The following is a 16,575-nucleotide window of genomic DNA, read 5'->3' as shown; positions in this document are numbered from 1 at the left end:
TTTAAACTTGATTTAACTCTACCACCATTAAATCATTGGTGAAATCCACCATTAAATCATTGGTGAAATCCACCATTAAATCATTGGTGAAATCCACCATTAAATCATTGATGAAATCCACCATTAAATCATTGATGAAATCCACCGAAAGTGTGTTTAAATTTTTAAACTTGATTTAACTCTCGGGTTAACCAATCAGATTGCTTAAACCGAGAGTAAAACTTCCTTGGTGGCCCCAGCCTTAATGAGTCATTTATGACCAGGACATCATTGTGCAGAAAAGAACCACCCAAGAGGGAAATTGCCTTATGGGTGGTTCTTTTCTGCTTAATACTGTCCAATCATAATTATAGGTAGGGTAAGTGTACCATTTATTCGCCCACCTGCCAACATTTATTTTTCTAATTTTTGTTTTTATGACTACAATTTTGGAATACCACTGGTTCGATAGCATTCTTTAAGCCCCTTCTTTTGATGAAATTGGATATTGAAAAAGTTCGTCCAGTTCAGACTTATGTGGCGTAGACCCACAGGTGGGCCAATAAATTGTACGTTTTTTAGACGGGCGAATAAATGGTACACTTACCCTCGTCTGTCTGTCGGTCGGTCTGTCTGTCCCCATAGAAGGACTTATCCAAACCTAGTTCTTTTTACTCTGGTAATGTCACTACTCAATATTCTTACTCTGGTAATGCCGCTACTGGTCGCTTCACTTACCTTGTAACCTGGTAGCAGAGCGTGTCGTGTTATATATTTGTTATATTATTGCGGATTCTGCTCTACCTCGTGGCTATTACTTGGTCTCCATGGTTTCCGTCTTGATGGCTGCCGACTCTTCTTCTTCTTTCTTATCCTTCTTCACTCCACCTGAATGAGACAAAATTTAAAATACACACCCTTTTATTCCATAAAAACAGACAATATCCTGCCAGTCTAGTTATCTTGGAGGGTAAAACAGCAGCAGGCAAGTATACTGGTATACAATCAATCAAACAAAATTGTGTTTCCCAGGCTCAGAGTAAGAATAACATAGAGGGAGCGTTTGGGTCTTTATACATATCAAGGTCGAAGGACAGTTCACGAACAGCTGACTAACCAAAATTGTTTAGTCACATGACTTTACTCTTCTCTCATTGGTGGAAAATTATTGAAATCTTTGTTTACATTTTGCAGTCCCGGTCTGTGTTTTCAATTTCCCCCGATTTCTGAATGGTTTTATGAATTTTCAAAGTCAATAATGGATAAATAAGATAAGATACCCATCGAATTTACTTAGAAGTTGTTAAAAGTAAGAGTTTCATAAAACCTGCCTCGGTGGCGTAGTGGTCAAGACGCTCGCCTGGTAAACAGGAGGGCGTGGGTTCGATCCCAGCCGAGGCATGGAATTTTATCCTCATTTATTTGAGATTTTGACCACATAATAATGGAGCTCTAAGGGTTAGGTGGTAGAAAACGCCTCCGGCGTTAACCTCGCCTAGTGGTTACCTTCCACTCAAGAGTCTATTATTATTATTAACTCTCGGGTTAACCAATCAGATTGATTAAACCGAGAGTAAAACTTACTTTGTGGCCCCAGCCTTAATGAGTCATTTATGACCAGGACATCATTGAGCAGAAAAGGACCACCCAAGAGGGAAATTGCCTTATGGGTGGTTCTTTTCTGCTTAATACTGTCCAATCATAATTATAGGTACATCTTGGTTCACTTCCACACTATTTGTGAAGCAATCACAGTCACCTAAATATTGCTTTTATATATTTTTTGATACTCCTCTTTGCAACAAATTATTAGTTTCCTTTTTTTTCACTAACACGTTTAAAAAAACCCCTTCTAACAAATTTTCCTTGTTATTTACTGTATTTGCCTTTTTTTTATAATAAAAAGTTGTGTCAAGCTTGAAAGAATTGATTAAATTATTATTTTATTGATCTCTTCTAAAATATCACGTTTTCTTTTTTTTTTCTAGTTTCAAGAATTTGAGCCTATTTTAAACTAAAAGTTAGTCAGCCTAGTTAGCTTGGTTGGTAGCGCGTCTGGCTTGTAAGTTCTAGGTCGTGAGTTTGATTCCCTCCCAGGCCGCCCTTTTCAAGGCAAACATATATGTTTTTTTTTTCCTCAGAACGGCTGGCTTTCTCCTATCCTGTCTTCCTTCTCTCTTCGATTTCGGGACGATAAGACCTTAGACGTTCCCTCTATCAAACCTAAAAAAAGCTAACTTTTCGTCATTTGAAAAAAGAACTCAATTGCTAGAATGGATGATAAATAAAGATCTTTGCATCGTTTTATTCGAAATAAATGTCACTATGCACTCGAAGTTTCGTAGGTTATGCCTACATGGGGCTACAATAGTCAAAAACTTAAAAGTCCTTAATTTTTAAAAAGAAAAAAGTTTAGAAAGATTACAAATAGAAAGTGGTTATTTGACCCTCCCAAGGGATCTAATTGGTGGATGAAACCTCGAGAGTTAGGTTAGTTAGATCTGCCAGCCAATAAGGGCCGGGTAAACAAAGTAAGTTTAAACTCAAACTTAAATTTTAATCTTGGTTCAAGCTATCTGATTGGCTAAAGAAATTCAATTTTTAAAAAATCAACCAATCAGATTGTTTAATCCGTGAGGTTAACTTTAAAACCGAGTTTAAATTCACTTTGTGGACCCCAGCCTGAGAGAATTTTTGGTAGGGACGTCTAACCACTTGTCAAAATATCTAGTATGAAAAAAGGCGTATTTTTCTTCTGGGATATTTTTCCTTAACTTTATCCACCATTAACAGAGCTTTCTGTGTTCTAAGAAAGAAAATATCTAATAATTATAATAATCTAATCTTGGTTTTCTTTACTACCACGCCATTTACAACTTTTAAAACTAAAATTCCCATTTTTGAATGAATACTTTCCTTCTTATAGGACAAGGAAAGTAAAAAGGGCGATTTTGTGAAAAACGCAGAAAAAACTTCCCGGAGAGGAAAACACCAAAAAGAAAAAAAAAAACCATTTTCTTCAAACAATCCTCTGGGAGTTCTGACAAAGGTCAAAGAAACAAACAAATATAGGGGTGGTATTTGAAAGCAAAAAGATAGTCAAATTATATAATAAATCTAAAATACAATATTTTACGAGAGTAGAGCTGTATTTTATTATGTGACTTTTTATCAATCATCATACGAAATTTCTCTTTGAACTAGTTTGGACTGGCAGCGCGTATGGTGGTGCCATTACGTCCAAACTAGCCCAAAGAGAAATTTCGTATGATGACTGAAAAAAAGTCACATAGTTAAAATACATCTAAAATTTCAAGAGAACTGTATTTCACCATTATTCTTCAATACACGTTGGAGTCAAGCGATTTTCATGAGGATCTCGGTACCCCTTGTAGCCTGGTTAGAAAAAAAATAACCACTCTTTTGGCTACACTACTCAGTCCAGTAGTCAGATCCTAAATTATAATGACTAATGTTGTAAAAAAAATAACCACTCTTTTGGCTACACTACTCAGTCCAGTAGTCAGATCCTAAATTATAATGACTAATGTTGTTGTTGTTGTTGTTTGCAAATGTAGGGTTATTTGGCTACTAGGTCATTTTACCAATAATGACTAATAAACAAATATAAATCCTACAGTGGGGCAAAGATTGAAATGACATGTGGATTTCCCTATACTCGATACCCAGGTCAACCTCGGATTGAACTCAATCCTGAGACAATCCACGGTGATAAAACTCGACCTGAGAGCTCAAAAAGAAAATCGAATCATGCCGCTCAAGTCAAACAGACTTCCAGGTAGCCATGTTTCTAAGTTTCTATTGCTTACAAGACCATCACGTCCTAAATCACTACTTGTCTGGATAAGAGTAAAATTGTCTTCCTGCTGCTGCTCTTGCTGCTACTGCCATCTGAGAGTAAAATTGTCCTGCTGCTGCTATCTGAAATCACCAACAGACAACGAAAAGTAATGACATGTCTAGGCCGTTCCAGGTAGCCATGTTTCTAAGTTTCTATTGCTTACAAGACCATCACGTCCTAAATCACTACTTGTCTGGATAAGAGTAAAATTGTCCTCCTGCTGCTCTTGCTGCTACTGCCATCTGAGAGTAAAATTGTCCTGCTGCTATCTATCTGAAATCACCAACAGACAACGAAAAGTAATGACATGTCTAGGTCTAGTGAAATTTTCTGTACGAAAACCAGAACGGTCTGTTAAGTAATGACATGTCTAGGTCTAGTGAAATTTTCTGTACGAAAACCAGAACGGTCTGTTAAATGGCAGTGGAATACGTAAAATCAATGTCGGGTATCTAAGCATTTAGATCCTCGACAAAACCTGTGGTTGGGGGGAAGAGCTCCTTTTGGAGAATCCTGCCACATTAAATAAAGCCAGAAAAAAAAATGCCTAATTAAGCTTGGGGGGTAGAGCGTCTACCTTGTAAAGCGCTAGGCGGCCATGCCTTTTCTACAAGTTTGGCCATGCCTCGGGATGAACTAGCGGTATTCCGGAGCGAAGCGACGGAATTCAGATAGTTTGAAATAAGAACTCAAGTGCTAGAATGGATGATAAAGTCTAGTTATCTCATCGTTTTATTCGAAATAAATGTCACTATGCACTCGAAGTTTCGTAGGTTATGCCTACATAGGGCTACTATAGTCAAAAACTTAAAAGTAGGTCCTTAATTTTTAAAAAGATAAAAAGTTAAGAAAGATTACAAATAGAAAGTGGTTAGTGGTCCCTCCCAAGGGATCTGATTGGTGGATGAAACCTCGAGAGTTAGGTTAGTTAGATCTGCCAGCCAATAAGGGCCGGGTTAACAAAGTAAGTTTAAACTCAAACTTAAATTTTAATCTTGGTTCAAGCTATCTGATTGGCTAAAGAAATTCAATTTTTAAAAAATCAACCAATCAGATTGTTTAATCCGAGAGGTTAACTGTTAAACCGAGTTTAAATTCACTTTGTGGACCCCAGCTGGAGAGAATTTTTGGTAGGGACGTCTAACCACTAGTCAAATATGTAGTATGTTTAAAAAAGGTGTGTTTTTCTTCTGGGATGTTTTTCCTTAACTTCATCCACCATTAACAGAGCTTTCTGTGTTCTAAGAAAGAAAATACCTAATAATTATAATAAATCTAATCTTGGTTTTCTTTGTAAACAAAAAAAAGGAGCTTTCTCAATTTGAGCAGTGACCAGTGTTGTTATTATTATAGGGTTAGGGCAAACACAGAAAAGAGCCTTCATTTTCATTGTCATGGCTTCTGAATAATTAACCTAATTCTTATTCTTGTTGAGGGGAGAGAAAGAAATTTTAATACATTTATGTAACAGCGACACAGAAAAGAGCCTTCTTTTTCATTGTCATGGCTTCTGAATAATTACCCTAATTCTTATTCTTGTTGAGGGGAGAGAAAGAAATTTCAATACATTTATGTAACAGCGAGTAAACTTCTGGTACCATATATCACAGGACTTGATGAAATTTTACCTTTCATTTTGTTTTATAGGTAAATCCATGATTGAGATAGCCCGTACACAAGATGAGGAGGTAGGTGACGGTACCACATCAGTCATTGTTCTGGCTGGAGAAATGTTGAACGTAGCGGAGAAGTTCCTGTCAGATCAAATGCACCCAACAGTTATCATTAAAGCTTATCGGTCTGCTCTCAATTCCATACCTCGGCTGGGATTGAACCCACGCCCTCCTGTTTACCAGGCGAGCGCCTTGACCACTACACCACCGAGGCAGGTAATGACTCATTCATGAATTCTCTGTGGTGAAGCAGAGAGCTTCTTCACAAATGTTGTGGGTATCACAGAAGTGCCTCCCTTACTATTGATTCTCATCTACTCTTATCATCAATCTTTACCGTGGTAATGTCGCCACTGGTCTCTACTTGATTAAAGTAGCTACTTAATTGTCAATTGTCCTCACAAGGCTGAGTGTACCCCGAACTCAAAGCACAGAGCCGAAAAACACCTTGGCCCTCTACTCTTATCATCAATCTTTACCGTGGTAATGTCGCCACTGGTCTCTACTCGATTAAAGTAGCTACTTAATTGTCCTCACGAGGCTCAGTGTACCCCGAACTCCAAGCACAGAGCCGAAAAACACCTTGGCCTTCTACTCTTATCATCAATCTTTACCGTGGTAATGTCGCCACTGGTCTCTACTCGATTAAAGTAGCTACTTAATTGTCCTCACGAGGCTGAGTGTACCCCGAACTCCAAGCACAGAGCCGAAAAACACCTTGGCCTCCGCCGGGAATCGAACCCGGGACCTCCGCCCAGCGCAGACAAGTCTAGTGTGATACCCACTCGGCCACGGAGGCTGCTAAATTTGATCTGTGTGTTCTGTATTTGTATTCCAGGTGAAACCACGTTCGGTATTAACGGTGAGACCGGGGACCTGGTGGACATGAAGACCCTCGGCATTTGGGAACCGCTCACCGTCAAACTTCAAGTGTACAAGACGGCAGTGGAGACCGCCATCCTCCTGTTGAGAATCGATGATATTGTGTCCGGGTCCAAGAAGAAGAAGGACGAGAACCAGAACCAGGCTGCTCAGCCTACCGAGGAGTCGATGAGAGAATAACATGGTCCCGGGTCCCCCCCGGAGAGGTCCAGAGACCAGTTCAGCTAGGGCCGGAGTCAAAAATGGGGGATTCCACCAATGATTTGAGAGATTTCACTAATTTGAGAATTTTTAATGATCCAAAAAGGAGGAGTTTTTTTACTCCCTTTTGGATTTTGGATCATCAAAAATTCTCCCATCAAGTCATTGGTGAAATCCACCATTAAGTCTTTGGTGAAATCCACCATTAAATCATTGGTGAAATCCACCATTAAGTGAAATCCACCATTAAGTCTTTGGTGAAATCCACCATTAAATCATTGGTGAAATCCACTGAAAGTGTGTTTAATTTTTTAAACTTGATTTAACTCTCGGGTTAACCAATTAGATTGCTTAAACCGAGAGCACTTTGTGGCCCCCAGCCTTAATGAGTCATTTATGACCAGGACATCATTGTGCAGAAATAGTCACATGACTTTACTCTTCTCTCATTGGTGGAAAATTATTGAAATCTTTGTTTACATTTTGCAGTCCCGGTCTGTGTTTTCAATTTCCCCCGATTTCTGAATGGTTTTATGAATTTTCAAAGTCAATAATGGATAAATAAGATAAGATACCCATCGAATTTACTTAGAAGTTGTTAAAAGTAAGAGTTTCATAAAAAAGCAGAAATAATGTTTCAAAATTTCTGTATCATCCTACCGAGGAAATAATTCATGGTCCGGCACTGGTACCAAATCAGCTGATATATAACCTTCGATTTGAAAAGTGTCTTTCGTTTTGGTCCCAAACGCTCCCTCTATGTTATTCTTACTCTGAGTTCCCAGGTCAAAATCTGATTCTAAAACATGCTAGCTGATAGAGTAGCCTTCAAACTGTCGGTCTACTTAGCTTGCAGGGTAGCGCGTCTACCTTGTTAGCGTTAGCGCTAGCTAGGGCGTATTTTATCCTCAACAAGTAAGGTTCGTTCTCGGAACGGCTTTAACTCACCATCTTCCTTCTCTTTTATCCTCAACAAATAAGGTTCGTTCTCGGAACGGCTCTAACTCACCATCTTCCTTCTCTTTTATCCTCAACAAATAAGGTTTTCGTTCTTGGAACGGCTCTAACTCACCATCTTCCTTCTCTCCACTGGATGTAATCTAGAAGTCGTAGAAGAAAAAGAAAAATTCCGTTGGTCCTCATTTTTCCTGCTCTATGACTTTGAAACACCACCCAAGTAAGCGCATCTGATCTATTGTTTCCCAGGTCAAAATCTGAATTCTAAAACATGCTAGCTGTTAGACTATCGCCTTGAAGACAGTCGATCTATTTAGCTTGCAGGGTAGCGCGTCTACCTTGTTAGCGCTAGCGCTAGGTCGGGCGTATCCTCAACAAATAAGGTTCGTTCTCGGAACGGCTCTAACTCACCATCTTCCTTCTCTCCACTGGATGTGTCTCGTCTGCGTTTCCTGTTGGCAGATCGGGAACCTCCAAATCCACGCTTGAGCTTCAACTGCTCCATACCCAGCAACTTGTGAATCTGCAAATAGCAAACCAATATGTATTTGAGAGAAAGTTCAAATGCAATAGGTATCAAATTCGAACAAAAAAAGTTCACTCTGAAACGTGCCAACCACAAAATCGAACCCGCTCAGTTCTGGGACATTCCTGTTGGCAGATCGGGAACCTCCAAATCCACGCTTGAGCTTCAACTGCTCCATACCCAGCAACTTGTGAATCTGCAAATAGCAAAACAATATGTATTTGAGAGAAAGTTCAAATGCAATAGGTATAAAATTCGAACAAAAAAAAGTTCACTCTGAAACGTGCCAACCACAAAATCGAACCCGCTCAGTTCTGGGACGCCAAATGGCAAATTTAATACATCAGTAAGATCCTTGAAGATCTTACTAATGTATTAAATTTTCTTGATCTTATTAACTAATGTTCTTATAATATAAGATGTATCAAATTTCATCAAAATCGGACCAGGCAATCGCGAGTTATAGCGTTACTAACATTCAACACATCCAAACCAAATGCAAAACTGTCGAGTTAAAACGTAGACCTTCACTTCGTTCGGTCAATTACAGTTAAAAAAAAAAGGGAAGGCTTCCCACGTACCTGATGGAACGCCATCTGTCGCAGTCCAATCTGGGCGGCCACGGTGACATCCTCGCGGTCCTGCGCCGGCATATTGGCCAGAGCGTCCCGCGGTTCTTTCTCGCACGGGTCGAGCAGTCCCGGCCCGGACTCCAACAGGAGGCCGGAGGCCACAGCTTCAAACACGCGGCGGAGCGCGTCCCCCGGGCTAAGCGGTAGACCGGCACTGGCGATGACCTTCTCAACCAGTAGCTCGAGTGCCCACGGGTTGATCAGGTTCCATGCCTGACCGAGGTGACGTAGGAGGCGGATGATCATCACGCAGCTCTGCTGAGGCTCGGCCTTTGCCTGAACGAGAGGGAGGGGGAAAATGGAATTAAATACACGAAATGGACATTTTAATACTACTTGTAGTCAACTCGAAACTCATAAATATAAAATAGGTACATTGACATGAAATAATGACTTATACTCTTCACTGTATCAATCATCATTTCATCTCAATTCATAACCGAGTCCTCCATCAAGGAGATAAAATAGATTACTTTCCTTCTTCCTATAGGTATAGGACAAGGAAAGTAAAAACTACTGTTCAAATTCTATGTATTTTTTAAATGAAGGCACAATTTTGCCAATAACAATAACATAGCTATACTTAGTTATTTAGGGCAGATTTTACCACAGAGAGTTTTTAGTCAATCTAGACTAATCTAGAGTTTAAAACCCAGGAAGACCGAAAACTATTTTTCCCTCGATTTTTTTTTTTTTTTTTTAAATGTAAAAGCACAAACACATATTTTTGCCAAACTAAATCAGAACAAAAGAGCATCTTCTTGACAATCTATCTTATCAGTTGCAACACGTATACCTAGTGTCTAGCCATCTGGAGGCCGAAATCTACTGACACGTGTTTGGTGTTACATATATGTAACGCCAGGACTTGAAGGGTTAAGAAATATTGGCCTGTGTAAATCAAATGGGTGACGTCAAAGAAAACCCTTGACACTAAGCCAACTCTCTGTGGTAAAACCTGCCAATAAAGGTAGGATCACACTTTTTGCCTCGATGCCAAAATGTTTGTCCAAACAGTACCAAAGAGTCTGATTCCCTAGAGCTAGAAACTATCAACCCCCTTTGCTGCAGCTACACCGCTATAGCGACAACAAGTGTGACCCCCAAATGTAGAGAAATTTGGTGTTTGGTGATGGGCATTTCTGATGTTTGCCAAAGAACATCATTTGATGGCAAATGACAAATATTTGGCACTATGCCAATTAGACACTATGCCGGTGTGACTTTTTTTTAGATTCAACCAAGGGGATATGAATTTTCAACTTCAACTGTTAAATGGTGATTAGTGATTACCCACAGAAACCCATGTATTAAAACATCTCCCCTAACTTGAAAGATAGACTCTTTAATTCTTGGTATATTTTCATCAAAAATAGAAAATTTTTCCTCAGAGGCCCTCTATCAGATAACCATTGAAAATACGTAGGTGGCCAGCGGCAGCAAGTGTGGACGTCCAAAATGGAATCTCTTTGGTTCAGCCATGTTGAATCTAAAAAAAAGTCACATAATAAAATAAGGCTATATTTGGCAATATGCCAGATAGTGTGATCTTAGCTTGATGAAGACTATCACTCGTATTTTATTTATATTAATAATAAATAAAAATTACTCTCAAAAAGTGGAGCCAAATTTCATCGGATTTTAGTTTGGGTCATTATAATAATTGTTATTAAGTTTTATTAAAACCGGAATTGATTTTGTATTTTTATTAAAACTCTCATTAATATTTTAATAAAAATTAAAATTGACATTTTGACGTTCAAAGCAATTCCGTACAAGTGTAAAATTGATTCCAAGTTCAAGGACAGATTTCTAACCTGGACTGATTAGAAAGAAGAAAAAAAAAGTGTGATAAAATGATTTAAGAAATAAATTTGATAGACTGCATGAGAATCAAAGGAAAGGAGAAAGAAAAATGGGACAAGGGACCACTTTTCTTTTTGCCACTTTCTTATATGCAAGTATTTTTTTCTCTCTCACAGAAGTCATTTTCGGACACGGAGACTGCTGAATAAAACCCGTAAAAAAAGTTCACAGGGTCACAGTGATAACTGAATACTCGTATTATTAGTGTGAATAGGAAACGGAACAAATTGCATTTGTCTCGTACATTTTGAGACGAGACAACAAATGACCATTTCTTGTCGTATAGTTACTACTTCGCTTCAGAGGGAGCAACTTGACATATAAAGGTGTGTTCACACATAGTCGACCATCGATCGATGTCCGTGGACCATGTGTGGACACATCTTAAAAATACTACTACCTCAGTGGGCGCCACCTGACGGGAAAATAGAGAATCAGGGTTTGTCTTTTTGTTTATAATAACAGAGAGTTACCTACCTCAGTGGTGCAGTTGTTAACGCGTTGGACTTTGGATCTGGAGGTTGGTGGTTCGAGTCCAAGTCAAGTCATAAAATTTTATCTAGGTGTAATAATCGGGGAAAGATATTTGTGACAAGCTTTTCAGTATGCTTAACACAATTGAAAATTCCATCCTTCCTTATTTCCTTCATAATAATGCTCATTTTGGTTCTGGTTCAGAGCAAGGAACTTAGTTAGTTGTACCTAAAACCTAATTATTTAAATGATAAAAAAAAGTAGCCTCCGTGGCCGAATGAATATCACACTAGGTTTGCACTCCGGAGGTCCCGGGTTCGATTCCCGGCGGGGTCGAAGTTTTTTTCGGTTCTATGATTGGAGTTCGGGGTTCACTCAGACTCGTGAGGACAATTGAGTAGCTACTTCAATCGAGTAGCGACCAGTGGCGACATTAGGTACCAGTATAAAATGATGACCCGAGTAAATGAGAATTAATAGTAAAGGAGGCACTGAAGTAGTAATGCTGTGATACCCACAAAAGTTGTGGAGAAGCTCTCTGCTTTACCACAAAGAATAGAACAGTTGCGCTTACTTGGGTGATGTTTCAAAGTCATAGAGCAGGAAAAATGAGGACCAACGGAATTTTTCTTTTTCTTCTACGACTTCTAGATACTTTTTTCGGTTCTATGATTGGAGTTCGGGGTTCACTCAGACTCGTGAGGACAATTGAGTAGCTACTTCAATCGAGTAGCGACCAGTGGTGACATTAGGTACCAGTATAAAATGATGACCCGAGTAAATGAGAATTAATAGTAAAGGAGGCACTGAAGTAGTAATGCTGTGATACCCACAAAAGTTGTGGAGAAGCTCTCTGCTTTACCACAAAGAATAGAACAGTTGCGCTTACTTGGGTGATGTTTCCAAAGTCTTAGAGCAGGAAAAATGAGGACCAACGGAATTTTTCTTTTTCTTCTACGACTTCTAAATATCGAGATTTTTTTTTTTTTTTTTTTTTTTTTTTGTAGTGTATAAAAACAAACGGGCGGGACATCGCGTTTTCGAAAACCGTACGGAAAGTTGTGCAACCACCGTAAGGTAATTTCGTTACTACGAAACTTCGCGGAACAGTAAAATCGACATTTATATAAGACCAACCACTCCCTATCAGGTGTACCAGTCAGTTCTACCTGGTAGTGAGTGACTGACTAACACGTCCCCTAACGAGGTGCAATACGAAGAGGAACCGCTCCCAGGTAGGATACCAACTTGCCAGGTAAAGCCCCAGCGAAGGGAAGTGAAAATAAAATGAACTTTATTTATTTCTATAATGATCATAACAGATAGGGATTGAATGATCTACCTTGTAAAGCGCTAGGCCGCGGATTCGATTCCCGCCCGGGGCGGATTTTATCCTGATGGGATAATGTTCGTTCTCGGAACGGCTTGGCTTTCTCCTATCCTGTCTTCCTTCTCTCTTCGATTTCTGAGACCTTCGTAGTTACAGGTCTCTCTGTCAAAACCTCTTAAAGGAGAAGAAGAAGGAAAAAAGAAAAAAAACATTTCATTGGCTACTCCCTGGTAGTGAGTGACTGACTAACACGTCCCCTAACGGGGTGCAATACGAAGAGGAACCACTCCCAGGTAGGATACCAACTTGCCAGGTAAAACCCCGGCGAAGGGAAGTGAAAATAAAATGAACTTTATTTATTTCTATAATGATCATAACAGATAGGGATTGAACGAGACATATGGCGGGGGTTCAAGGGTAATCTCACATTGTTTTACGCTGAAGATCACATCACAAACCGTCGGTACATCTCACTGCTAGCAGCTTTCAATCTTGTACGCAAGGTGTCGCGTTTATATCAAATCAAGCGTGCCGGGAGGCGCGCGAGCGTCAAGAGTTCGAAGTAAATTTTCAACACGAAGTGTTCTTGGGGAGGATTATTTTGACAACAACCAAGTCTCCCACTTGAAATGTTTACTCGGTATTTCGTGAAGAACCGTGCGATAACATTGTACGATAATGGAGAGTTTTTGCAACCAAAATTGGCGTCCCGTTAACTGAACTCTTTACCGTTATTTGAGGAAAACTCGTTCATTTCTCTACATAGGTACGCAGAAATGTGTTTTCGTCAAATAACGTTAAAGAGTATCAAACATAAACCAATTATAGCCAGGTCCACAAATTGAGTTTAAACTAAGTAGGTTTAACTCTCAGATAAGCAATCTGATCGTTTGATTAAAAAAATCTAAAAATTTAATCAATCAGATTGCTTAAAGTGAGATTAAATCTTAAAGGGAGTTTAAACTCACTTTGTGAACCCGGCCCTTAAGCTTTTACATCAATACTTGTACGAGTATAATTATCGATCAAAAACCCCGATTTTACCGGGCTTTGACCCCGTGTTATGACCCCGATATTACCGTGCTTTGACCCCGATATCGCTTTGAACTCCAAGAATGTTGAGCTTGTGATGTGTAACTTTGTTTTGACTTATACAGGAAATATCTGCGAAGTTTTTTTGTATTGTTTTTCTTCTTCTTGTTTATAAAAACCTAATAAACATGGCACAACTTTTGTTCTTCTACTTTTTGTCAAACTTCTTACTTCAATATTGTTTCTGAATCAAGAAAGAGCAGAAAAAAATAAGAGGTGTTGTCCCATCTTTCTTAGTTGAAAATGATAAAAGAGAGGAGTACTTACTCTCAAAAGAAACATTAAAATACCTCGTGCGAAAAAGCACATATTTTGTGAGAGTTAAAAATATGTACTTTTTGCGACCTAGGAACGAAAATAGATGAACAGATGGTTAAAGGAGAACTTTTTACTTCTTTTTAATGCCTTATTTATAGTGGCAGAATTTTCCTAGAAGATTTATTACAGTACTTCTTGATCTAAAAAACTGATAGAACTTTTGAAAATGAAAATCGACTGACGAGTTTTTTGAAACGAAAGATTAGAATTAAAAATCAATTTGATGTCGAGGGGGGCGAAAAATATGATTATGATAATTTGAGGTACGTTTTTTTTTTTTTTTTTTTTTTTTTTTTTTAAAAAATAACAGAGAGTTTGAGGTACTTTTTTTTTTTTTTTTTTTTTTTTTTTTGTAACAATTAATTATTTTAGAAAATAAAGTTATCATTTATTTATTATAATAAGAATTATTATTAGAATTATTCTTCTTAGATGTGTAAATTATCGGTCGATTTCTATTCTCCACTGAAAAATCCTTCAATCAAATATGTATTATTTCTAAGCATAAAAATTACTAGAAAAACCAATAAAAGTAAAACCATACTTTTGTCAGGTTTTTCTAATAATTTAAAGAAAATCTCAATTCATAAGTCTATAGAAGACTACCGGACCAACCTGGAGTAACAATAGACATTTTGGCATTACCCCAATTTGGTCCCAACTTCCACCACATTAAAAACTATGAAAATGTCGTGCGAAAAATTCATCACAACTTGTGAGTTGGATGAGGAATTCTTCAAGTCTAACGATTAGTCCGGATTCCCACCAGAGTGCAGGTCAATCTCCAGTCACAGTACTGTTAAATAAAAACCAGGGAACAAGTGAAACTTCTAGATGTAAAACATGCTTTCATTACAAAATTATCCAAAAAATTGATAGAATTTCCTTTTGTCCATGTAAATTACATAAGTGTACTAGGTGTCTAGTGAATCGGTCCTTTCAAAGTGTCTCAAAACTGATTTATTTTTCAACTTGTTGTTTCATTCAAATTTCATCAGTAGGTAAATATTTTTTTTTTTAATAATAAATTGAAGATTGGAGTAAAAAAAAAAAAATATAAGATTTGAGTCAAATTTTATCCATAGAAAAACTTCTCAAGGTAAATAAAAGCATGTGAAAAATGAGCATGAAAAGGGTACAAAATTCGAGTAACAAAACTATTGCCGTGATGAGTTGCGTAAAAAATTGCCCAAAAACACTCCCCAAAACACTCGTACATCTGCCCAAGTTCCTTTTTACTTTCCTTATCCTATAGGCAGGAAAGTAATGTAATTTTACGCAAGACAATATCAGGCCAAGCGTTGACATTACCCCAATTTTGTTTGTCAAAATTGAAAGAAGTATTTATTAGAGTACCTACTTATTCAAATGAAAATACCTACAAGACGTACCTATGTAGGTCATAAGTAGAATAAAGTTTCACAGAGTCTCTAATAGCCCGATGAAATTTGGCTCCACTTTTTGAGAGTAATTTTTATTTATTATTAATATAATTTTTATTTATATTTTTATTTATATTAATAATTTATATTTATATTTTTATTTATATTTATATTAAGAGTAATTTTTATTTATATTAATAATAAATAAAAATTACTCTCAAAAAGTGGAGCCAAATTTCATCGGGCTATTAGAGACTCTGTGAAACTTTATTCTACTTATGACCTACATAGGTACGTCTTGTAGGTATTTTCATTTGAATAAGTAGGTACTCTAATAAATACTTCTTTCAATTTTGACAAACAAAATTGGGGTAATGTCAACGCTTGGCCTGATATTGTCTTGCGTAAAATTACATTACTTTCCTGCCTATAGGATAAGGAAAGTAAAAAGGAACTTGGGCAGATGTACGAGTGTTTTGGGGAGTGTTTTTGGGCAATTTTTTACGCAACTCATCACGGCAATAGTTTTGTTACTCGAATTTTGTACCCTTTTCATGCTCATTTTTCACATGCTTTTATTTACCTTGAGAAGTTTTTCTATGGATAAAATTTGACTCAAATCTTATATTTTTTTTTTTTTACTCCAATCTTCAATTTATTATTAAAAAAAAAAATATTTACCTACTGATGAAATTTGAATGAAACAACAAGTTGAAAAATAAATCAGTTTTGAGACACTTTGAAAGGACCGATTCACTAGACACCTAGTACACTTATGTAATTTACATGGACAAAAGGAAATTCTATCAATTTTTTGGATAATTTTGTAATGAAAGCATGTTTTACATCTAGAAGTTTCACTTGTTCCCTGGTTTTTATTTAACAGTACTGTGACTGGAGATTGACCTGCACTCTGGTGGGAATCCGGACTAATCGTTAGACTTGAAGAATTCCTCATCCAACTCACAAGTTGTGATGAATTTTTCGCACGACATTTTCATAGTTTTTAATGTGGTGGAAGTTGGGACCAAATTGGGGTAATGCCAAAATGTCTATTGTTACTCCAGGTTGGTCCGGTAGTCTTCTATAGACTTATGAATTGAGATTTTCTTTAAATTATTAGAAAAACCTGACAAAAGTATGGTTTTACTTTTATTGGTTTTTCTAGTAATTTTTATGCTTAGAAATAATACATATTTGATTGAAGGATTTTTCAGTGGAGAATAGAAATCGACCGATAATTTACACATCTAAGAAGAATAATTCTAATAATAATTCTTATTATAATAAATAAATGATAACTTTATTTTCTAAAATAATTAATTGTTACAAAAAAAAAAAAAAAAAAAAAAAAAAAAAAACCCCCAAATTTTATAAAAATATTTTTTTCCCCCCCCCCCC

At 37.4% G+C, this 16,575-nt stretch overlaps 1 protein-coding gene across 1 annotated transcript in view; it reads right to left on the bottom strand.

Annotated features, from left to right (window-relative positions):
• Nucleotides 1-717: 717 nt before the first annotated feature.
• The window catches only part of LOC103516226 (zinc finger RNA-binding protein), a gene marked incomplete at its 5' end in the record, with an annotated part of 28,882 nt that continues 13,024 nt past the window's right edge, over nt 718-16,575 (bottom strand). Inside the window, 3 exon segments of the mRNA XM_026828687.1 lie at nt 718-867; nt 7,966-8,077; nt 8,662-8,988. Of these exon segments, the coding sequence (XP_026684488.1) occupies nt 794-867; nt 7,966-8,077; nt 8,662-8,988 (513 nt within the window).

This window comes from Diaphorina citri, unplaced genomic scaffold (assembly GCF_000475195.1).
Source record: "Diaphorina citri unplaced genomic scaffold, Diaci psyllid genome assembly version 1.1 scaffold1514, whole genome shotgun sequence".
NCBI lineage: Eukaryota > Metazoa > Arthropoda > Insecta > Hemiptera > Psyllidae > Diaphorina > Diaphorina citri.
Note: the sequence above shows the minus strand (reverse complement) of the source record. Positions and strands in the feature narration are given on the sequence as shown.